Below are 23,732 nucleotides of genomic sequence, written 5' to 3'. Positions count from 1 at the left end.
CAAATCGGCAGCTGTTTGGAAATTTCATGCATATGCGAGATTTCATTGTGTACCTCCTAATCATTGATTATTTGCATAATTCGATTTCTGTTTGTTTTATTTTTTCAATTTTTTAGAAACCAAAAACAAAGAGGCTGCTCTGTATGCCGATCCGCTGGACGATCCCTATCAGCGACCGGTGCTCTGGGATGATATTACTACCTCAATCCAAAATATTGATCCCGAGAATGCTCTCATGCTGAGCAGTCACAGTGGGAATAACAACAACAACAATAACAATAATGGCAGTAGCAGCAATAACAGCAGCAACAGTGGCAGTGGCAGCAACAACAACAACAACGACACTGCAACATCGCAACTGCCGCAGGTCAAGATGGAGGCAATCGATGAGAGTCTCCTGGAGACTTTTTCCACACCATTGCTCAGTCCCCTGGAGATCAAGACCGAGAAACAGCAGCGACATCAGCAGCAGCAACAGCAACAGCAGCAGCAGCAACACCAGCAGCAGCAATACCAGCAACAGCAGCAGCAACACTATCAGCAACATTATCAACAGCAGCAGCAGCAGCACTTGTACCAGCATCATCCCAGCCTGGCGCTGTCCGGCCTGCCACCCGCCGTTGAGGTGGTGGAGTTGCAGCTACACCAACAGCAGCAGCAGCAGCAACAGCAACAGCAGCATCTGCAGCACAGTGGCAGCAGCAGCCCCAAGCTGGCGGTAACGACCCCCGGCGACAGTGGCAGCAGCAACACCTCCTCCTCCTATCAGCAACAGTACGCATCTCAATTGGTCGGCGGAACCAGCGGCGGCGGCTATCTCAACGGTAGCAGCAGCAACTCCTACGGCTACAGCTGGCACAGCAGTCAGGTGAGTGATTCCTCTACTTGCCGAGATTGAGTAGGAAAATTGAGAAAAAATATACACTAAAAGTTTACCTAATAAATAAAGCTTAAGTCTATGAATTATTGGAATATTTTTTTAACTTTTCTAACTCTTTTTCTCTCTCTGCAGACCTTCCACACCAAATACCAAATACACCCGCCATCAGTTGCCGCCGCGGTGGCAGCCACCGCCACTGCCACGCCCACAGCTCAAATTGGTGCTCAACAGCAAACGCAGCAGCAGCAACAGCAGCACGCGCAGCATCAACAGCTGCAACAGCTGTGCCCTCCGGCGGCGCCTAGCACCCCCTCGGCCTCGCTGTCCTCCTCGTCAGTCTCCTCCTCGTCGCTCTCCTCCTCCTCCGCCAGTCGCCACATGTTTGTGCCACCTCTAACGCCGCCCAGCTCGGATCCTGGTAGTCCAGGATCCTCAATGGTGGCCGCAGCCGCTGCAGCAGCAGCCCAACGACGCACCACCCCACCGCCGCCATATCAACAAGGTCATGTTTTGGGTGGACTGTGTCCCAGTTTGGTCAATCACTCGCCCACGCTTCAGCTGTTGGGAGGAGGAGGAGCAGCAGGAGGAGTTGGTGTCACGGGGAGTGGCAGCTCTACGCTCACCACTCTGACGCCCGCCAGTGCCATTGCTGCAGTGCAGCAGCAGCAACAACAGCAACAGCAGCTACAAACCCAGCAATCGCAGCAACAGCAGCAGCCACCACCCCCCACCCCTCGCACGTCAGGAGGCGGAAGGCGTGGCCGGCACTCGCATCATCAGCCGGGAACGGCAGCTCACATAGCCAGCCTGATGAGCGTTCGCACAGTGCGCTACAATCGCCGGAACAATCCCGAGCTGGAGAAGCGACGCATTCACCATTGTGATTTTGTTGGTGAGTCTAAAGATGTTTTTTGTATTATATATATCTTTAAGATATATCCGAAAGAGGGAAATAAATCTCATAAATAGCGGATGCTAGCAGAAACTCAAAGAGCTTGTTGAAGTCTAAAGATCTTGGCCACTGCGTTTCCTCATCTCTCGTTTTTATGCGCTGCATGTTTTTCTCTCGTTTATCATTTCGCGCGCTTTGCGACACTTTTCGTAACAAAGTGGGGGCTACACCACCCCCTTTGAGACACCCTAAGACCCCTCTAAGACCCCCTTTCTAGCCACCAATCTCTTCCACGTGCGATCCTCATTGCTCATGCGTGGCGCGTTTTTCCAATCGGCATTTATTTATTCTCTATTTATCTATACATTTATTTATTATCTTTCTGGCTTCGTCTGTTTTTTCTGTTTTACCTTTTTTTTTATTTTGTGACAGTTCCCAGTTGCTATTAGCTGGTGTCACTGCCGCTGTTGTGGCGCTTTTTCTATTGCCTTTTTTGTAATTCTAATTAGGCAATTGCCATATTTATGTAAGAGCTTCAAGCCACCTTTGTTACAGTTGCAAGCTTTCCTTCGTGGCCAGGCCAAAAGCGTTTTTATAGATGATTGATGGGAGAAAATGTAGTGGGAGTTTAGGGAAGTAATTAACTGAAGAGTATATATTATTCCTTTATTTCCTCAAAGTAAAGTTAAGAAAGATAATATCAATCAATTAATCTTTCAAATACCTAACAGCATCTCTTGTACACAGATTCTAAATTTAGCTTTTGAATAAAATCAAATAAAAAAACCTCTTGCTGTTGAGCCATTACAAACCAAGTAGCTTAATCGCCTCAAGATCAAATCAAGAATCCACCAAAGATGAGATCACATCTCCCCCAACTCTTCGGGGTGCTCTCTGCTTCAAATAGAATTCCCCCGCTCTATCGCCTCTATCCATTAGCTATCGCTTTGGATCACTATTAGAGGGGCTTGAAAGCACTTAAGGCGACTCTAATGTCTAGCCAAAAACCCAGACTCGGTTCACAAAAATCCCAGTCTTTGTCCAAGTGTCTGAATGTCCCTTGTTCAACTCGCTGCGATTCGACTACGTGCGTTGCCACTAATAAATAATTGACAATTGTCTGACACGTTTGCCATGGCCATTTTGAGACAACTATGCCTATTCGGAGCCAGCAGAAAAGCTGTCTAAATGAAGTTATTATGCCATAAGCGCACGCATCAGACCGATACTTGGCAGTGAGTTATGTCTGGAGTTCCTTCGATTCGGCTGCGAATTTGGCTTCACAATTTTGGTATCTAGGTATCTCTCTAACTGTCCAACTGTTCAACTGTCGATCGTTGCAAGTTTCAGTTGCAGGTTTGCCAGTGCTGGCAATTTTAGTAGCCAAATCTGGAATTTTCTTTTGTTAATAAAATTCTTAAAAATGTATTTACTTATTTATAAGTTTATATCCAAGTTCTCTAAGCTTTTCCTTTGTTGGTCAATACTTTCTTGTAGTTATTATTAGCTACTTTTTCCCTGCTGGAGTTGCCAGAACTATCTTCTAGTTGCAAGTTGCTAGTTGCAAGTTGCTTGCTTTGATAGTTGCTTGTCAGCAACATTCTTCACTGGCATTGGGGCATTGTGTTTCGCAGCACGTTGCTTGGAGTACGTGCGGGGATCGGTAGATCAGCAGACCCAATCCTCGTGGCATCCTTTTAAGTGCCTCATAAATGTCACCAGCTCTGCGGTGGCGGTGTTGCAAACAGCAGGTTGTCTGTTGCAAGTGAATCTCGTGCAACTTTCACCTGCTAATTAAAAGGACCACGCCCGCCTGACCCACTTTCTGGCTTTTGCCATCGAGAGATGCTTCTCTAATGTGGCCTTAACAGCATCCGATAAGATTTTTGGGAACCACTGTCCAAGCACTTTAGAAAGCCATAAGCTTAGACCATTATTTTTTAGAGGTCTTATTTCTTTTTCTATAATATCTAAATATATTTTTTATAGTTATCCCAACCTTTATGTATTCTCTACTTTCTTTCAGGCTGCTCCAAGGTGTACACAAAGAGCTCCCATCTAAAGGCCCATCAAAGGATCCACACGGGTGAGTTTTCCATTAAAAAAAAAAAACCAAAAACAGCTGCCCACTAAAACCGCCCACTCTCGATGACCCCGGGTCTGACCCCCTGTCACAGTCTGGACCACTGCAATCCCTCAGTCCTCGCATGTGGGCTGCTTTTCTGCGAAAAACTAAAGCTTAAAAAATATAAATATATATGTACTGAAGCACCGATGAGCCACTGGCAAGCAGCTGCACTCTCTGGTTTTTTTTGGGACGTTGGGCAACCGTCGCCTTTTGATTAATTCGCGCGCTCATATTTGTAGTTGCCAGCACATAATTTGCCAAGGCCCAGAGAGCTTCGAGCGCCTTTTTTTCTGCGAGTGTCTGGCACTAAGAGAAATTTAAGAACCCGAAAAAAAATGTAAATAAATTTTTCGAGCAAAAGAAAATATTTTAGAGAGAAATTTAGGCAAGAGATGTTTTAAAAATAAATCCAAAATAATATACTTGGCAGTTTTAATTATTATAAAAAATATATTTAACATTTTAAAGGTTTCCCTTAAAAAATCCTTTATTTTAATTTTGAAAATAGTTCCCAAAAATTATTTTCTGTGTTCCGATTTTCGTTGATTTTCAATTTCTGCACCACGGAGGCAAAACCACAGCGAAAATCGTGATTTGTACGGTTTGTTTTTGTGGCTGAGGCTCCGTTTTTCCTTCGTTTTTTTTCCTTATTTTGTGGTCAGTTGCAAGTTGGCCCGTTTGCCAGTTGCAACATCAGCGATCGCCAATCGCCGACGCCATCAGCTGGGCGCACGTTTGGCCTGCATTTCCTCCTTGCTCGGATTACACTTGACGTTCCGTTGCCCGTTTGGGCTGATCACCTGTCTTCGTTTTATGGGCCGCACGTTTAATGCGAGAGAGAGAGGAAAACAAAATAATAATAATCATAAAAGCAAGAATCCCATCTCTCCTCAGCCGCTGTTTTATTAATCGCACATGACCAACTGATTTATGCGCTACTTAAAACTGCTGCCTTAAAAACATTTTTATTATTATGATTTTTTTGTGCGCAGCTCGCTGATTTTCACTTAACTGATAAAGTTAACGCCCATCGAGGCGGTAAAGGTCGCCGTATATAGTATATAAAAAACCCACAGGGTTCGAATTTCGATTCCCTTGGGTTCTTTAAGGTTATTTGGAGCTTTTGGCTGGCGGCCAGCACGAAGTCTGGACTTCGATCTTGCTCTCTCTCTCTGCATTTCGCAATTCCTTGACTCGAGAGCTGGGCTACCGTTTGATGGCTGTCCGTTTGTTTGGCTTTCGAGTTAGTTAACAGCGTTCCGTGGCGGCCCAGCCCATTCATGGGCTCATTCCTAGATCTCACAAATCTCCCCCCGTGGCGCCACACACACACATATATATTTTTCATGCCATTTTTGAGGCGCCACCAGACTGTTGTCTCTGCTGATTAGCAACGCCCGGCTGGGAAGTGTAGAGATATTTGCAGTGAAAAGATATTGGAATGGTGGGGAGACCGCCGACCGATTTCCACAGCAAATATTTGTCAAAGTCGTCAAGTCAAGTTCGTTGCTCAAGTCTTTCGTTTGCCTTGGCTGCCGAAGAAGGTGTCCATTAGCCACAGGGAAAACTAACAGCAGAGATGCTCAGATAAATAGCAAAAAAAACCAAAATATTTAGTTCGATCTGAAATATATATATTTTCTTTATAAAAACTCCTCTCTTTTCCTGCCTTCCGCCCACTTTCCTTAGCCTCAATTTCCATTTTCCCATCTTCTATTCTCCCCATAAAAATAGAAACCCTCGTTGGCTCGTAAATTTGTCATTTTTATTTGGGCTTTTTGTTTTTATCTGGCTGCGTCGATTAGAAAATCACTTGGTAACTAATCTTTATGCAGCCGGCGAACGCATAAATTTCCCGTATCGTATCTCGGGAGACTGGAGGCCAGTGCCAGGCCTCGGGTACCCTGTCCCTAGGACTCGGAACTGGCTTATTTTGTACTGATTTGTTTGCTAATATGTTCGCGCTGCCATAAATTAGTTTGATTTTATGCCCAGCGACGACTGGAGGAGGTCTGGCTGGGCCTAGTCGGTTCGGGTCTGGTCTAGCCTCTGGCTCTCTCGTCCAGAGTCGCGATTGGAGCCTGAATTTATTTATATTGCCGCCGAGTGGCCTTATCGCGGCCGTAAGGAAAATTATGAAGTAATTCCGTCGGGCTTATCGCGTTGCGTTCATCGCACATTACAAAACAACATTTACATAACTTTTGTCCGTTGGTTTGTTTTTGTTTGTTGTTAGTCCGCCTTTGTGATCATTGCCAAATTTAATTCCCACGGCCGGGGAGGTCTTATTGCCCATTTAGGCCGATTCTAGGCAGTGTGGACAGTGTTGGCGAGAGTTTTTAGATATTAAAAATTGTTGAAAATGGCTAAAATAATTCTAAAATGTTGGAATATTTAAAGAAAAATTTTTTTACATCTAGAAATAATAGGTTTATACTTTATTTGAATAATTAAAGTTAAAAATAAAAACATAAATAAATCAAAAAAATATTTGATAAACTCAAACAGCTTTTCTGAGTTAGTTTTCATGAGCTTTTTAAATCTAAAATTATTTGAAGTCTTTTAAATGGTTATTTTTATTTTATATAATTTTAAACAAGTAAGTTACACTAAAATTTCTCAAAATTAAAAAATATATCAGCTTAAAACCTAGCCATATCTGCTTTATGAGTCACTCGCTTTGGCAATTTCCACATGCAAATGCCCCACGTGGCCGTCTAAGCCCGCGATTATGCTCAGGCCGGCAACTCGAAGGCATCTCGAGGCACTTAAGTTCATTAAAAGAGATCTAAATAAACCAATAAGTCACGCCACGAGTCGAGGGGCATTGGGTTTCTATCCGAAAATCCCCGGCAAAGTGTCAGCTGAGTGCCACTCGAGATCTCTTGGCTTCGAGGGCCGCCGAAAAATATCCCAAATATCCGATCAAACCAAACAAAATTTGTGCGTTTGTTCGATGTACAAAAAATAATAAACAACCAAAGCAGCCTCTTGCTTTGATGTTGGCTGAGATCTCGAAATCGAGATGGGTTCGAAAAATGTTCGTATGTGAGAGCAATGAAAACTGGATGTATGGGAGGGAAAGTTTATTATTTAAAATGTAATAAAAATTCTTTAAATTCAATTTAAAAAGGAAATAAACTAAAATTGAATTCAAAATTATTTAAATTCTTTAAAAAAAAAGATAAATCAATTTACTTTGCTATTATTTTTATATAATAAATCATTTTAAATAAATATTCATAAAAGCTAAAGAATAAATCAGTTGTCTAAGCTGTTAAAGCTTTAAAAATCTCTTAAAAACCAAAGCAAAATATTTATAAATTTGTAAAATTCGATTTCCTTAATTTCTTGACCCATTCGAATCGCTGTCTTTCAGCGCCAAACTCTCAATTCTCCAAAACCAAAAACCAATTCCAGCTTGTCCACGGATAATCCATTCGATTCGCTCCACAATCCGCTGTCTCCAACAACCAAAAATGTCAAGTTCAGTCACAAATCTCCAACCGCAATAATTATTTCATTCAATTTCAATTTAAATTTGAACACGAATGTTTATGTTTATGTCGCATAAACGAAGGGGAAGGGGTTTACGGCTCTGGGGTTAGTCATAAAAAATAGTTGAAAATAACAAAGAGTTTTGCTCACCGGCCGGTGGAATTTTTTTTCGGTTTGAATACAGCGGCGAATGCCTTTTGGTTTTGGCCAAATGCCTTGACTTGGTAACAACAATTGGCAATAGAAATCACAAAGTACAAAATGCATAACATGTAAACTTGTGTGGCAAATGCAGCTGCTGTTCTGTTGTCATTTTGCTAAAGACAACAAAACAATGAAGTATCAATTATTTCTCAATTATTTGTTAAAAAAATCTGAATTTGCTGCGATTTTTTAAAAATTTCACAAGGGATTTTTAGAGGAAAAATAAATATATAATAAATATTTTATAAATATTCACACTTTTCTTTTAAATAATTTCTAATTTTAAATCCAATTTTATTCCCAATTTCAGGTGAAAAACCGTACACCTGCCAGTGGCCCGAGTGCGAATGGCGCTTCGCCCGATCGGATGAACTGACGCGTCACTACAGGAAGCACACCGGAGCCAAGCCCTTCAAGTGCATCGTCTGCGAGCGGAGCTTTGCGCGAAGCGATCACCTGGCGCTTCATATGAAGCGGCATTTGCCGAAGAACAACAAATGAGGGCGGGCCCCCCAGGGGGAGGGAGCAGCTACAAAATCAACAGCAACCACTACAACCACAATCCAAAGGACTTTAGCATAGATAAAATGAATTCGTTTAGTTAAAAAAAGGTTAACTACTACATGGTACACCCACAAAAACCACTACTTTCTAGACACGCAGCTAACCAGTGTAAGGATATAGCCACCATAATACCCTATATACATATATCCAGCAACTCAATTAACTCAAAAAGTAGGCTAAGTAAATGAAATTACCACCTGCTTGACGGACATCCTACTCTAGCAACTAACACCGCCTAACCTAGTATATATAAACCTATATAAATCTTAGCTCGTTCCGCACCAGAAGATCCAGACGAAAGAGGTTTAGGCTTAGCATAGGTTTAGCTCACGTGTATAAATATATTGAATCACTTCACATATAATTGACTAGATCTATGTAGATGGTAAATATGAATTTGGAAAGCTAGTGTGTATCCTCGTGTACTCTGTATTTATATATCAATTACATATGTAAGTGTCGTATACTGTTTTCAACCACCAAAAAGTGCTGGCACAAAAAACAATAAAACATTCGTGAAAAACCAAAACCACACGGCCTTAGTCAAAGGCGGGACTTTGGGGATCCTGTCCGGGTTTGGCATACAGCGAGGTCCAGGAGCGTGCCGTTTGGTCGTGCTGACTGCGATTGCGCTTGTACAAGCTGGCAATCGATGGCTCCAATGGATCATCGGGATTGGGATCTGCCATCAGGCATGTAATCGACAGGAGCACCTTGGATGTGGTCAGGGCCGGAGACCACTCTCTGCTCAATATGTCCAGGCAAATATGTCCATTGGCTGCAACATTGCAATGATAGATTTTTGTGAGAAAGTAAACCCTTGGCGCTACAAAGGGATAGTTTTGGCCAAAATGCAGTTCCAAATGAAATTGTCCACCCGCGTATGGGGTCTCCGGAGGACCGGAAATACTGGCCCGCCAGTGGAACATATTGTCGTTGACAATCTCAATGCTGCAGCCTTCGGGCGGCTCCTGATAAAAGTCCTGCAGCTCACGTCTGAGGCGGCCCAAGACAAGACGACACTCAGAATCTGTCGGTGGAGCTGGAAGGGGACGCAATAACGGCAGGTTGGCATTGAGGTTGAATGAGACCAGCGAGGACCAGCCACCACCAGCCAACATGCCAAAGAACGAATTCTGATTCACGGTAACAGGCTCAACGGGCGAAGGTGTGCCGCCAAGTGCCGCGGCTGCTGTCCGCCGGATGCCGGTACGTCTAGGGTAGGGTGTAGGATGACGTCTAGGACGTCCAGGACCTCTTGGTTGAGGTGTACCGGTGTCTCCAATGATGTTATTGGGTGAAGGTGTACCGCTTAGTGCCTCGGCTGCTGCCTGCCGGATGCGTGCCGCCTCCACGCCGGACCAGCGGCGAGAGCCTCGTGAGCGCCTTCTCGGGGCATTGATGAAACGCGAGTGAGTGGCAATGGTCGAGGAGTTGGTCGGTGTCCTTTCGTTGGCAGCATTTAGAGCACGGATGGGTGTAGAAGTAGCATGTTGCAGCCGGAGCCGCTCGCTGCGGCGCAGAGGGTTACCGGCAAGCCGCGCGCTGCGGCGCAGAGTGTTTCCTGACTGCGGTTGGCGTGCAGGCATGATGTTCTTCGGAAGTAAAGAAAACTATACAAAACTTGGTCTCGACTTTTGGGAGAATTCTTACCGGTCTTACACGTACTTTTTTTTTGGTTTAAACTTTTTTTATTGTATTCCCAAATATCACTGTGAGCGAGCGTGTTAATTTTTGGAATATCAATGGAAAATCGGGCAAAAAGCACTAAATAAGTTTGACAAAAACACCGACACGTGTGCTACGAATAAAGTTTTTTTTTAGCTGTGCACAGCGTTGCCACCAGGTAAGTTTTAGTGAGACCCTCGTTTTGGATTCCAGGGCTGACATGAAAGTCTATTAGCTTTTAAAAAGGCTTGAAAATCATTTATTTTTTGAGAAATTAAAATAAATTATAATAGAAAAAGAATGTTTTACTTAGTTTTAAATAATTTTTTAAGTGCGTCTGCGGAAACAATTAAGTTAAGGCCTTTATAGTTACTTTTATGGCATTTTTCTACTTATGCTTGAAGTCAGCGTGACTGTACTTGGCTTAAAAATTCTATTCCATTAGCAATTCACAGCTTGATTTGTGTTTGCCACTTATTTATTGCGATTGCCTGGACTTTAAACAATTATTAACATTTCCCCCATACGTGCCTCGAAAGGCAAACATATAAAAATCATTGAAAGTTTCCCCGTTTGCCAGTTTTCCAGTCATAAGTTTTCCTACAGACAATCATTTCATTTAGATGAGAATTGTGAGTGTGTCTGTCTCCATGTCTTGGAGGCACAAAATTGGGTTTTGTTGTACGGAGCTCGCGAGATCATTATCAAAATATTTTGTACACGAAACAAACATGTCAAGCAAATGTCTTTTTTGCCCCCTACCCCTTACCGACCCGAAAAGAAAAAAAAATTGTTAAAAATAACAATAATAATTTCAATTGTCTGCCTGCATTTCGGAATCGAGCGCGTCATGTTGTTTTGATTGGAGCTCGATAAAAATTGTGCCCCGTCCTGCTGCTCGCTTTTGGGGAAAAAGTATATCATATCAGTTGTGGAGAGATTTTAGAGAAGCTTTACATATTTTTTTTGAAAGGGGAAACCAGTTTTGATTTATCATAAATTTATGCCACTTTTAAAGCAATTAATTAGGGGATTATATTCTGGCAAAGATGATGTGTGGTATTTTTGGTTTTCTTAAACAAGAAGGAAGCAAGGAAAGCGATGGAATACTCTATTTATAACCCAAACTTGCTAAAAGGAAAAATTCACCAAAAAAATATCGATTAAAATCGATATAAATATGGAATTAAAACAAGCTCAATTTGAAATCATTTAAGAAAAGATAATGGTGAATCATTAAACTCAAAAAGCATACATAGTTTGCCTTGGTGTAATGCCGGAGATGCTTCCAAGTCTGTCTGCGAGCACTCGATTATGCCCTCTGTACGCACTCGTGGGCGTTGAGACATTGGCATGCCCCCATTCATTCATCCCAGCATCCACTGGCACATCCCCAACCACATCCACATCCATCTACATCCAACCAGCAATCCATCCATCCAGATCCAGTGGATCCATTGCCACTCCAAACTCCGATTGTTGGAGAGGGGCGCACTGATTAATCATTTGGCGACTGACAGCTCAACTTTGCGGCCACAACGGGGCAACCCGCTTATTAAATTGGCTTAAGATCGCCGGATAAACTTAATGCAAACCAGTACGTGTAGGAATGGGACCCCACAAATGGTTATTATTATTATTATTATTATTGTACGAGTATTATGCATACGTCGCCTCGCACAAGGGCTTTTGTCTACGGCACCCACAGATGTGTATATACATACATTGTTCAATCGCTTCATAAAATTGATTCGATTTCAGAGTCAGATCGCAGATGCGATATAAATCTTATGATTTCAATTAATTTGTGCTCTGAGACGGGGAGTGTGTGTGCACTCATTATCATTATGCCGACTTGGTTAATGTGTCAGCGTGGAGTTTATAATGATATACACAGAGAATATGTTTTAATTTGCAGCTAATTAAGCTGAGACGAAGCTATCGAACTGAACACTGTGATTGATTCCCAGTCGAATCGACAGGGAATTGTGAATTGCGAATAACAAATGAATGGAAATGAATGAGATGTTTTTTTTAAAAGCGATATTCGAAAGGCGATTCGATAATTAAGAACTTCACTTCCTAGTGGGTGGATTTCTATGAGCTTAAATTATAGACAAAGGTATAACTATTTATAAGAAATAGATAGATAGACCTGAATAGGTCCATAACTCCAAGTGACTTAGTTGAAGGACATCCTAAATTAACTATTATTATTTATATATTTTACACCTCATAACCTTATGTTTTTCTTACCCCTGCCATAGAAGTAAGGCTTCTCCCTGGGGTCTCCCTCAAGCGGAGTCTAGGAGCTTCTCTAGGGAGCCTTTCAAGGAACATCCTATCATTGGGTGACATTTCCTTATATATTCCACAGTATTATTATAAAAACAAATATCCCAAAGTAGACAATTTCAAGCAGTTTTACCTTAAATTCCCTTGGAACTTGATTTTCAGAGGCAGCTTCTCTTTTCTTTGCTTTTTCAGCTAAACGCTGGCTCTTTCTTGGCGGCATTGTTTTTCTATACAAACTCTCACTTTAAACAATGAAAATATCAAATTCCAAAAAGTCTTACTTTAAGTTCTTGTAAAAAGAAATGCCAAAAAAATTTTGTAGAATCAATATGTTTTTTTTTTTCAACCAAAACGACGAAATGACTTTTGACACTTGCAAACAGCGTTGCCAGTGTTTGGATTCAAGCTTAGCCACCAATTAGGGTAGCTCCCGAAATAGTAAGGCTTTCCACACAAAATCCATTTAAAACATCTACAAGATGTCCCCGTTTTTATGGCTGTCAACATTTCCTACTTCCTCCAACTGCAGTAACATCAATTTGGCTGAGCACCGAGGCAACACCTTTTACTTTCGTTTGGCCCCATGTCCAGCTGCTGCGGCTGCTGCTGCTGCTGCTGCAACACCCACGGCAGTGACTCAAAACCCACATTCAGATATATGTAAACTACGACTCCTGAGCGCAGGCTCATCCATTTTAAGCCAGGCCATAACATAAAAGCGCCCATTAGCCAAATGGGGGGAGGGACCCCGCTCCGGGGAGCACCGCCATCACTCGTGCCCGTCTGGCAATCGTGACAGACATTTGGCCACAAGGCGGGACAGGGGATGGCCAACCACCAACCACCAAGATACACAGAGAATAAACTCTAAGGGTTTTTATAAAAAAATGAGAATTGGAGTAAAAATATTCCAAATAATATTTAAGATAATGTTTATTCGATATTTGTTCTAAATTGTACTTAACAAACTAATGAAATAGATGAAAAATATTAAAATCCACAAGGACCTCCGCAAAACCCCACAAGTAATCCCTAATTTCCCTCTGTGCACTTCCAAAAACCATCGAAATCGAAAACCTAAAACCAAATAAAACGGAAAAGCAAGAAACCGCGACGAAACAGGAACCCCGGCTAACTAGTCTGAGGAGGAGATGTGATGTTGGCCAGGTCCATGGTCTCCGGATCAGGCTTTGGGCCAGACGTGCGCCTGCTTTGCATACGACAAAACAATATGCGACAAGGCACAAGACAGCCGAACACACAAGACAAGCTGGCTAAAAACGGCGACAACTATAATTAAGCTTAATTGCTGTTTAGAGCGACTGTTTGGAGCGTTGTTGTTGGAAGACAGACGCCCACGCACTGCACCGCTTCACCTATAATTAAATTAAATTTATAATGCGAATCTAGACGCGATAAATAAGCCTAACCAGGTGTCTTTTTTGGGCTCCAGATCTAGGTAATTGAAAACTTAAATCGCACTTATCGCACTCACTCACTCACTCGGTTTGGCTTATTGTTTCTCGTGTGTCGAGGAAATTAATTAGCAATTAAAAATGCAGTGCACAGCGATCGGTGGATAAATGCTGCTGCTGCTGCTACTACAACAAAGCCCAAGCACTCTTTCCCTCTAATCTGCTGGAAAATAATTCATATTTATAAATAGACAAACATTATTCAAAGTGTCCGAAGCGAGCCTGTGGCTTGAGAACCGTAAATTAAATCAAAATCAAAATGAAAACGATATGGTCTTATGCCCAGAATTTATAACAAAAATAAAGGCCAGAATACAGTGAAATCGAAAACACAGGAGAAGGGGTCGACACAATAATGGGGAGTGATCGAATAGGAAATGCTCTTTAAGGTAAGGGAATTATAAAAATAATTAAGGAAATTCAAAAATATTTAAAATATATTATAAATAATAAATTTAGTAACAATATTTCATTGTTATATTCTTTAAAATATAATAATAATATAATAAAATATATTAAAAATATTTTTAGTTATAGTGTCTTAGGGAACTTAACTAAAACCTATTGTATTTCCAGAATTTCCCCCCCAAAGATGTCCTGTAAAATGATTAATTAGAGTCTCATCATATTCTGTTAGCTGAAAGCCACCCCTAACTGATAATTCATTACCATTCCAGAGCACCCTGGTTAAAGGGTACTCCAAGCCATTTGGCCAGTGTCCGCCCACAAAAAATAAAAGAAAAAAAAAAAAAAGATACAGAACCGTCGACGGGGTCGCCGTTGTTGTTAGCTGCTGTCCGTCTCTGGGCTTTTTTTTTTTTTTTTTTGCCGGCGTGTGACTCAATGCAGCTGCAGTTGATCGACCGATCGATCCGTGGCAAGAAAATAATACAGAAAAAAAAAGAAACTAAAACTGAAACTGAAAACTGCGGCTGCTGCTGCTGCATTTGGCAATGAACTTTTCGCCAGGCAAAGAGAGACAAAAGTCTAGACGGCGGAGGGTGAAAAACGGTTGAAAAACCGGAGGCAGCAATGGAAATGCGCTGGCAATTTGACTTTGAACTCGGTCAAGTCGAGACACATTTGCGAAACTGTTTGCATATTTAATTGAACACCTACAACAACAATAAATGAGCTGCAGCTGTGTTGCAAAATCGCTTTTTTTTTTTGCAATAATAAGCATAAGGCATAAGCATAATACTTAATAATCAGGCGCAAACACAGGCTCAATGGGCCGAAATTGGCCAACGGGCGAATTGGCTAAAATCCCACTGAGAGCGTTAAGTCGTGCCTGACCAAACTAATGACCATATTTACCATATTTAGCGCCAAGAGCTTGGCTGGATTCAGTCCTCGGAAATTGTATTCTATGGGCAGCCTTGAAGGGTAGCAAAGTCTTAAAGTGAAATGATGTGACTGTGACAAGGATAAATACTCTATAATATATATTTACAGCTTTAAAAGAAGTTATACTTCTGTACTTATTTTTACTTACAACTTCTAAACGATTTACATCTGACTGACACTGAACAATCGTTTCCTGCAGCCAACTTCCATATCGAAATCACTCTTCATTCGGATTGTCGTTTATGAGGCACAGATACTTGAGGCAAGGAGTAGCATCCGCCAGATACTTTTTTTTTTGATTAATTGTCGGGCACGCGACGATGCGATGCCAATCGGTGGCCCCAAGTGACAAAAATCAATGCAACTGCAAATGTGTGAGATGAGCAAGTGGTCCTGGCAGACAGCAGCCATAAATCTTGGTCTCGACCTCGTGATCGGGAGAGATGTCACGGAGCCCACACAGGGTCCTGCCCTTATCGGGGATCCACCAACTATGAGGATCTTTCGGGTACTTTTCTGGGGAATGCAAAGCGGAACGGAAGTTGGTAGCCATCAATCTCAATTAAACTGATAGTCAGTGAGCGGAGGAGTTGCCTCTTTCCAGGTCCATGTAATGAATATACAGATCAGGTTAAGGTTTCAAAGATATTTTCCCCATATACTTTTAATTTATTCCCTTTATGGCCCATAAGTTGTGGCCCAAAAGTGTGGCTAGTGCCACCTCTGCCACTTTTCGAGTGACAATCTAACACTCGCAACGAGCTCTCTAAATTGCACACATCCGCCGCGAAAAGCTGCCAAAGGAGCCGCAATAATTTACAACGAATATAGCGCGAATAAACGCAAACAGGGGGCGCTGATATTGGCCATAAACTGAGCCAAGAGCACGCGTAATTTGGCCAAAAACATTTCCATTTCCATGCAAATCGCAGGCAGCAATTGCAATTGCGTGTTGCACAATCGTTTCAGAGTCGAAATCGAGGAGAAAAATCCAAGAGGGACGATAGACAACCTGCTGCCTACACAAACACACAAAAGCCTCCAAAGAACCAAGAACCAAGAACTGAGAACTGAGAACCGAAAGCCCAGAGAACATGACATCAAACGGCAAACAAAGACCAATTACATGCAAGAAACAAACTTGGAGACAAACAAACAAAGTTGCAAAGCCAAAAACGAATGGGGGAATACCCTGGAAAAAGTCAAAAAAATATTATTAAGACTGTAAATATTTTAATATAATTGTTGATATGTATATGGTTGCAAAGTCAAAAGTCAGCGGACTTCTTAGTTAATTAAATCTGAACTTTACTTTTAAAACAAGAGTTTGAAAAAGTTCAGAAATTATATTTAGCATTTTTAATTTATTAATTTAAAATTATTATATTTTCATTAAAAATTCTAATAATATTTCCAAGCTAACCTGCATCATATCCCCTTTAAAAAACCACATTTTCTCGATACCAAAAACTGTCGCAAAGAACTTCAAATGGCGCATGGGCGGCCAGGCGGAAAACATAAACCGAGAAAAAAAAGAAACCGAGTCGCATTTAAGCCCACGATCTGAGTCACCCATGGAAGATGCGTTGGACGTTGGAGTCTCGGTTTTCCATGCTTTTCAAAGTCGGAAAATCGACTGTTGCATGCTAAACGTTGCTAAATTCAAGAGCGACCAAACATTTATCACACTCCGCCTATCGGGTAGTGTCCGCCTGGCCCCCTTTTCCGTCGCTAATTAATGATAATGTCAGGAACTAATATGCAGGAGGGGGAAAGGGAACAGACCAACTCCTCCTCCTGGCCAGTTTATCATCAGTTAACGTTTTCATTAACCATATGTCACACGCACGTCCCTCGCATTTTTCCAGCCCCGCGGCAGCGACAGCGGATCCTGGAAAATTAAATTATGCGCTTGGGGTAGCGTGTCCTGCCACGATTTCTGGCCAACTTTGGATGACTCAAAAAAAATACATAAAAATGCATAAATACACTGGAATAAAAATATGGGGTCTAAGGTAATATGGGGTAAAGAATTAAATTGAAAATTTATTTTTGAAATATTCTATAGTAAGGAATTAGTTCTAGAAATATTATAAATAAATATTAAATTTTATTATTAAGCATGTTTATGATGATCTTTAAAAGCCAAAATATATAATAAAAACTTCATTTAAATATTATTAATAATATTTTTATTATGTAATATATTATTAATAATATTTATATTCATATTATATTTTTCAAATATTTTTTTCTTATGTACTTTGTCCTGTTTTTCCTTGCACATACCATTCGACTTTTCCCATAAATTTTGTCAAGGATCCTTTTGACTCATTTTCGGACAGTTGGCTTCTCGACGCTCGTGTGCCGGTCTCTAAAAGGTGTTAAAATTGTGCCACAAAATTGTTTGACCTCTGGGGTTGTTTTTATGACCGTCTGACTTTCCGATGATGGCACATGGAACACAAACCTGAACCCGAACCCGAACCCCCCTGCTTCCCTACCGATTCCCTGTCCGATTTCACTGCCAAATGATTACGCCGCATTTTGTCGACACACACTGAAGTTTATGTTTTTTTATGAGGCGCGTGCCGGTCAACTTGAAAGGTGGGCAACCTCTTACTCCCTCAGAGCACGCGATATACCAACTAAGGGATACTAAATATATGGATGTTCCTTCTGGTTTTTTGAGAGAGATACACTGAAGAGCAAAATAATTAAAAGGGAATTAATGGGAATTAGGGGAGAGAGTGGGGAGAAACTTTTGTGATTTAAAGAGGTTTTTGGGGTCGAAAAGTGTATTTAAACAATTAAATCTTGAGGTTAACTTAAGGTTTTGTAATATCCTGATTATAAAATATATTAATATTTATATTAAAAAGTGAATCTTCTTAAAAATATATCAAAAAAACTATAAATGAAATGATTTTCTTAAAATTTCTTAAGGTAAAACCCCAAATGTGCAATGTATCCCCAAATACCACACACTGAGACTTTGCGCAATCTCACATTTCGTAGGCCTCCCTCAGCGTGCTGACCTATTAACCCGTGCCTCACATTTAACCCACTAAGACGGTAACCCAATTTCCAACATAAAACCCCCAAAATTTGCACATCACGCCGCTGCTTTGTACTTCAATTAGCCGAAGAAACTCACGCGCCAAAATTGGCAGTCTGGGAAGTTGCGTAATGGACGGATTGCCGGATTGCCGGATTACCTGATTGATGGATTGCTCCAGAGATCAGCGAGTTATTGGGAGTTGCTTATAGGCTAATTCAATTGCTTTATAATTGAACTAAGGAGGCGCGACGACGGCCCACTTGGATTCGGCTTTGGAATCACTTTAATGAGTTAGCGGCAGGTACACCACTCGGCTCAGCGGGCTCTCTGGCCATGTTAATAATCTAATGGACACGTTGTAATTTTTTCCATACTCAAAATTGCCCAATAATCGATTCATCCGATTCGATTTGGACTTGGATTTCAATTTTTCGGCCACAATTGAAAATGAAATTTAATGCCGAATTAATGGAGAGTGGGCAGTCAGTCTCTGCTGAGGCTTATGTTGTGAATAGTCTTTTTTTTGGGGCGGAGAAGTGATGATGCGGTGTTTTGGTTGATGATCGATGACTATGCTGCCCTCCCACACACGCTAATTAGCCAGGGTCCAATCAGATCCCCCCTCCAATCAGACAAATTCCAAATTTATATGAGGTCTCAGCTTTGTCCTTTGTTTAATTAGTGCACTGAAAAATTAGTCGAATTTATATAAAATGCGAGCGAACAGAAATATTTAAGCGGATTAAGCCGGCGATTTATCAAAAGCAATTAAAGATCCCCAAAAAGCTGGCGAGTTTTCGGCCTGATTCGCGGAATGCGTTAGCGATGACAAATAGTAGCAAAAATGTTGGGCAACAAAATGTTTATAATGCTGCTAAAAGCATGTTTGTATCTCGCAGATACAAATCGCAGATCGCAAATCGGCAAGCCAAAAGCCATGCCGCAAGCAGGCTATAGAAAAAAACGAGTAAGTGGGCCAAAAACAGGCGCACAAGTACAGTAAACTGTCCACTTATTTTCCTCTTAATTAATTATTCAAGAGCTTAAAATGATCTTTAAGCTTTTACGATCATCATTCATTGAAATCTTAATGTTGCTCTAAAAATAATCAAACAATTAAGCAGTTAAAGAGGTTTAAATAACCCCGATTAGGTTGGCAAAGTAAACCTGGGCTAAATCCTTCTCTATAAGGTAGTAACACACTTGGCCAAATCAAATCCTTGGCCTTTCCCCTAAAAACTGCAAATGCAGGCCAAACAACTTGTCGGCTCTCTGAAGCAGATCAAAGCAGGCAAAAGCCAAACACTCGCCTCGTATCTGTGGCAAGTGGCGGTAAAGTGGGTCCAGAGAGTGTCCGAATTGTGGCTACTAATTACCCTGTGGGGAGCAACCACCACCTACCTCTCTGGCGATTTACTGGAGCAGCTAAGCCTCCGTTTGGAGGCGAGTCGTGAGGTTCGCCTTGCGCGAAGCGTCGTCAATATTTGTCAAGCTGTCAGTTGGCCTGACATTAACGTTTGATCAAGGGGGAAATATAGGGGGCCCCAGTACGTACGTACATACGTACACTGGTACCGAGTGGACACTGTACAGTGGCCACTACTGGGAGCCGCCGCCAGGAGCTGGCAGCCAGTCGGCGTTTTGTGCTGTCGCTGCTGACACACACCGAGAGGTAGATAAAAATACAAATAAAGAAAGAACAAATAAAAAAAAACCAAGGCGAAAACTAGTGCATGTCCGATTTTCCACAGCGGCGACACAATTCAGAGGTGACACATTAACGAGACAGTCCAAGGTGGATTTTTCCACTCCTTGGAATGGGGAATTGAAAGGGGAAACTGGAGGGGGAATTGATCTCAGCAGCCCGTTAGCCAGGCGATTGTTGGGGGGAAAGGCAATTCCTGGCCTGTGAGATTTGTATCTTAAAGATAAGAGTTGGAAATAGATGTTATTTGGCTTGTATGGAGAGGGAAAATTCTTTTCATAGGGGTCTCTATAATCTCTAATGGCCACAAAAATGTGTAAAAAATATGCAATTGCAACTCACCCAAATTGGCTACCAGTTTTTCGCCTAATGATTTATGGCAGCAGACGGACAGAGATCATAGAACATAAATCATGGGAATATTTCAATATCATTATGAGACAGGGAACTGCAACTGATTGAAACCGAAAGCGCAGCTTCTTGGGGCTTATAACCTCTGGCACCTGGCTGCCTCTGAATTGGGTAAGAAATATATAAAAGAAATACCTCTCTTCATTACAGACTGATTGATTGAGCTGAGCGGAGAGTGCAAAAACTTGGCCTTCGGTGGCTTACAAAAAATGCGGGCAAGTAAACTTCCGTTGACTTGGCCACTTGGCACACTTTTGCTTTTGCCTGGGTCTGGGTCTGGGCCTGGAACTCCGGCTCAGACTAGAGGTTTACGCCGATGGTTAAAGACTTCGGCGGCGGCGTAGAGGTCAAAATGACTCGGCGGCGGCGGCGTAGTAGTCAGAAAGAATCGGCGGCGGCGGCGTACAGATTTTTTTCAAATTAAATAAAATTAGTATTATTGTATTATATCAGTTTATAACGCCTTTATTAACAATAACAATAAAATGAACATAAGTGAGTAAATTAATTGGGTAAATGAAATGAAAATAAATAAAAATTAAGTAACAAATAAAAATAAACATAAAAATAGCAGTCTTTTTCCTTGACTTGAATAAGTTTCATTCATAATTCACATAATTAATGTTCAGTTTTCAATTCAGTTCATTTTTATCTCTTCAATTTGTAAATTTAAGTTAAACTTTCTTTGCAAGTGTCGTAATTGTCATGTATAAAAATTACTTTATTTACGTTGTGAGGACTGAGCTGCGACCGTTTCTGCGTAATTGTAAGACCAGCAATAGAAAAAACTCGCTCACTTGGAGTGCTCGTTGCAGGAATACACAACACTTTTTGTGCCAGCATCGAAAGTAAGGGCATTGCAGGTGCCTTTTCCTTCCAAAATGTCAATACGTCTTGACATGAAGATAAGCTTAGGAGTAGATGGCATTCAGCTTCCAAATTGTTATCTTTGGTATTGGTCGAATGCCGTTGAGCAAGCTTTAAGATTTTGCTTGCAGAATGAGACTCTTGCTGCTGATCGCTATCTTGTTCAACATCTCCAATCAGCTCTTTAAACATTTTTAACAAAAAATCGTTTCTTTTTAAACTTTGTTTCTCGCAATACTCCAACACACAATCAAGTGAGTTGAATCGCGGATCTAATAGGGATGCGCAGACTAGTATATCCGATATCGGGAACCTTGAATCAAATCTATTTTTTATATGGCTTTTCATGAGAGTCAAAGCAAGCGGCTCATTGTTCTCAGGTTCTTCCAATATTGAGACGATTTCAGTTCTTATCACTAACGCAAGACTTATTGATGGATACAAATCTCCAGACAAAACGGTAACTGCATCTTTAAATTTTTTTAAGAAGTCGCATAATTTATATAAAAGCTGTGCTTCATTTTCTAATAATATTAAATGAGTCTTATTGCTGCTTGTGAGCAACTTATTTAATGCGGCTCTTTGGCACCCAAGACTGTCTAACATTGTTAACACGCTGTGCCACCTTGTTGGGACCGAGTTCTTAAGTGAAACATTTCTCTTGTCCACCAAACTACTTTGTAAGTCATTAGGGTTGTTAATATTCTTGTAAGTTTGCAAGGGAACATCATCTAACGGGCCAAAATCATCATCGTAGTCGACCCATTCATTATCTTCGGATGCCAGCAGTTCTTCTAAATTGTCGATATTTGACAAAACTTCCTTTTGAAGTTCGTCAGCTTGACATCTCAAAACATGTGTCTTGAATCGTAAGGCACTCACAATATTTTTGCACTTCACAATCAAATTTTTAATTTCCGGCTCTGAATTGTAACCATCAACATTTAGCAAATTATGTAGTCCATGTCCAAGGCAGAAGTGGTTTTTTATACACCCCAAATTAATAGCTTTTTTGATATTGCTGCCTTGGTCGGTTACGACATAATTAGATCCCATTTGCAAATTATACATTTGAGTAACTTCTTCCACCTCTGTTAAAATGTTACTTGCCGTGTGCGATTTTGACAAATATTTTGTTTCCAGCGTTAAATGCTTCATCTCAAAATTCGCTGACAGAAAATGGAAGGTGAACGTTATATAACTTCTTCTTCTATAGTTATCTGTCCACAAGTCGAAAGTTAAGGCAAAATGTTTTTGTCCAGATACTATCCGTGTAACTGCTCGTAAAATGCATTCATACACATCGTCTAGTGCAGTTGTTGACAGCGTTTTGTAGTGTGGAATGTCAGCATCAGTTGCCACAACTCTATATTTTTTTAAAAAGTCTTTAAGTCCACTGTGACAAATTATATGAAATGGTAGCAAATCTCTAGCCATCCACAAAGCTAGCTCTCGTCCCAGCGCCCACTTACTATCTTTTGGAGATATAATTGGCGTCGATTTTTTGAAAAAATTTGATATTGATCCACGTGTAGCCAATGAAGTACTCGGACTGTCGATATCTCGAATGTTGTGTTCATTTTTGAGGTGTCGACTTAAATTCCCTGTGGAACAGTTCGTGGAATACGACTGAATTTTAGCACTGAAACAATTTACAAAATCTTACTTGAATCTTAAAAAAAGGAACTTAATTATTACCATGAAAAGATTGTTCTTTCGTCGTCTTTTTTCTGAACATCCAAACATAATCGGCAGAACACCTTGTCCACTTCAATGCAGTTGTTCTCTAATTGCAATGCGCCGAAAAACTCCCACACTTTGCTCTTTCGATTTGAGTAATGGTTGTGTTTAATTGAGTACATACTCAATGGCTGATCCATCTATTTGTTTAGAGAATATTTAATTAATACATATGTTCCTAACACTAGTAATAGTATTTTAAAACTTACTTTGCATATTTACGCACAAAAAACACAGCTTTAGAAAGTAAACCACACCAAATAGCTGTTCTAGAGATGGGACATAGGGAGATGGGAGATGAGACAATCCTAACGATTAATCGATTATTTATATCGAGTATTTGGCCATTTGTATGATTTATTTATTTTTGTTTTTAAGTTATATTAAGAATAATATCACCGAAGGCCGCGCCGGTGCTACGCCGGTGCCGCACCAGCGGCGCGCCGCGGCGCGCCGTTTTTTTCATAATTCGGCGGCGGCGCGTCAAATAAGGCAAAAATCGGCGGCGGCGGCGGCGTGGCGCGGCGGCGTATATGTCTAGCTCAGACCTCCAGGCCAGACCCAGCCTCGGCGGGTGAGTCATTCACTCACTCTTTGAAAAGTTGGCCAAGTTCAGGCCGCAGCTGGAGACGACGCGGGAATCAATTTCGAGAGCGTTTCGGCCTGGGTCCGTTTAAAATGTGTTTTGTATGCTGCGTTAGAATTTGTTAACGGTCGTGTTTAGATGCTGAGATTCCGAAATAGGCACAAAAAAACTAGGAGACACTGGAAGAAAGTCGCAGTAAGAAATACTTTAAACAAAAAATATATAAATTTATTTATTAATCAAGTTGTAGTTAGCGAAAACTGACAAGAAAAAGCTCCTAATTTTATAACCTTCTATATAATTATTAATTTACCTTCCTTTTCTATCAGTGTAACCCTTGTCGTATATTTTTGTGAATGAACTCAAACAGAAACTCGAGTTTCACTGCTCACCAATGTAGCGTGGCGTGTG

At 41.1% G+C, this 23,732-nt stretch overlaps 3 protein-coding genes and 1 long non-coding RNA gene across 7 annotated transcripts in view; 1 reads left to right on the top strand and 3 right to left on the bottom strand.

The window, feature by feature from the left end:
• dar1 (dendritic arbor reduction 1) overlaps positions 1 to 9,234 on the top strand; it is a 33,160-nt gene extending 23,926 nt beyond the window's left edge. Inside the window, exons 3-6 of the mRNA XM_017174324.2 lie at positions 117 to 868; positions 1,013 to 1,772; positions 3,799 to 3,858; positions 7,913 to 9,234. Of these exons, the coding sequence (XP_017029813.1) occupies positions 117 to 868; positions 1,013 to 1,772; positions 3,799 to 3,858; positions 7,913 to 8,103 (1,763 nt within the window). The 3' untranslated portion in view covers positions 8,104 to 9,234. The remainder of the gene's footprint in view (positions 1 to 116; positions 869 to 1,012; positions 1,773 to 3,798; positions 3,859 to 7,912) is intronic.
• Positions 1 to 12,490, bottom strand: part of LOC138928324 (uncharacterized) — a 59,948-nt gene extending 47,458 nt beyond the window's left edge. The window contains exons 1-3 of one of the 4 annotated variants that reach the window (XM_070285223.1): positions 12,411 to 12,490; positions 12,263 to 12,356; positions 12,091 to 12,195 (exon numbers count right to left, since the gene is read on the bottom strand). In XM_070285223.1, coding sequence (XP_070141324.1) covers positions 12,091 to 12,195; positions 12,263 to 12,349 — 192 coding nt within the window. In that variant the 5' untranslated portion in view covers positions 12,350 to 12,356; positions 12,411 to 12,490. Of the gene's footprint in view, positions 1 to 12,090; positions 12,196 to 12,262 lie in introns of all 4 variants that reach the window. The other 3 variants (XM_070285225.1, XM_070285222.1, XM_070285224.1) reach the window with 3 other exon arrangements.
• Positions 8,484 to 9,982, bottom strand: LOC108079829 (uncharacterized). The gene is made up of 2 exons (XM_017174327.3): positions 9,820 to 9,982; positions 8,484 to 9,761 (listed from the first exon to the last, which is right to left on the bottom strand). The coding sequence occupies exon 2, from the start codon at positions 9,753 to 9,755 to the stop codon at positions 8,706 to 8,708; it is 1,050 nt and encodes a 349-aa protein (XP_017029816.1). The 5' UTR covers positions 9,756 to 9,761; positions 9,820 to 9,982; the 3' UTR covers positions 8,484 to 8,705.
• A 7,986-nt stretch (positions 12,491 to 20,476) lies between the features above and the next one.
• Positions 20,477 to 23,275, bottom strand: LOC138928590 (uncharacterized). The gene is made up of 3 exons (XR_011444994.1): positions 22,945 to 23,275; positions 22,694 to 22,875; positions 20,477 to 22,637 (listed from the first exon to the last, which is right to left on the bottom strand). It is a non-coding gene; the product is annotated as an uncharacterized lncRNA (long non-coding RNA).
• Positions 23,276 to 23,732: the final 457 nt, after the last annotated feature.

Source organism: Drosophila kikkawai, chromosome 3L, assembly GCF_030179895.1.
Source record: "Drosophila kikkawai strain 14028-0561.14 chromosome 3L, DkikHiC1v2, whole genome shotgun sequence".
NCBI classification, from domain to species: Eukaryota; Metazoa; Arthropoda; class Insecta; order Diptera; family Drosophilidae; genus Drosophila; species Drosophila kikkawai.
This window is presented reverse-complemented; position numbering and strand designations above follow the sequence as displayed.

Excerpts from the sequence above, each read along its gene's own strand:
- LOC108079829 (XM_017174327.3), bottom strand. The coding sequence starts at position 9,755 with ATGCCTGCACGCCAACCGCAGTCAGGAAACACTCTGCGCCGCAGCGCG.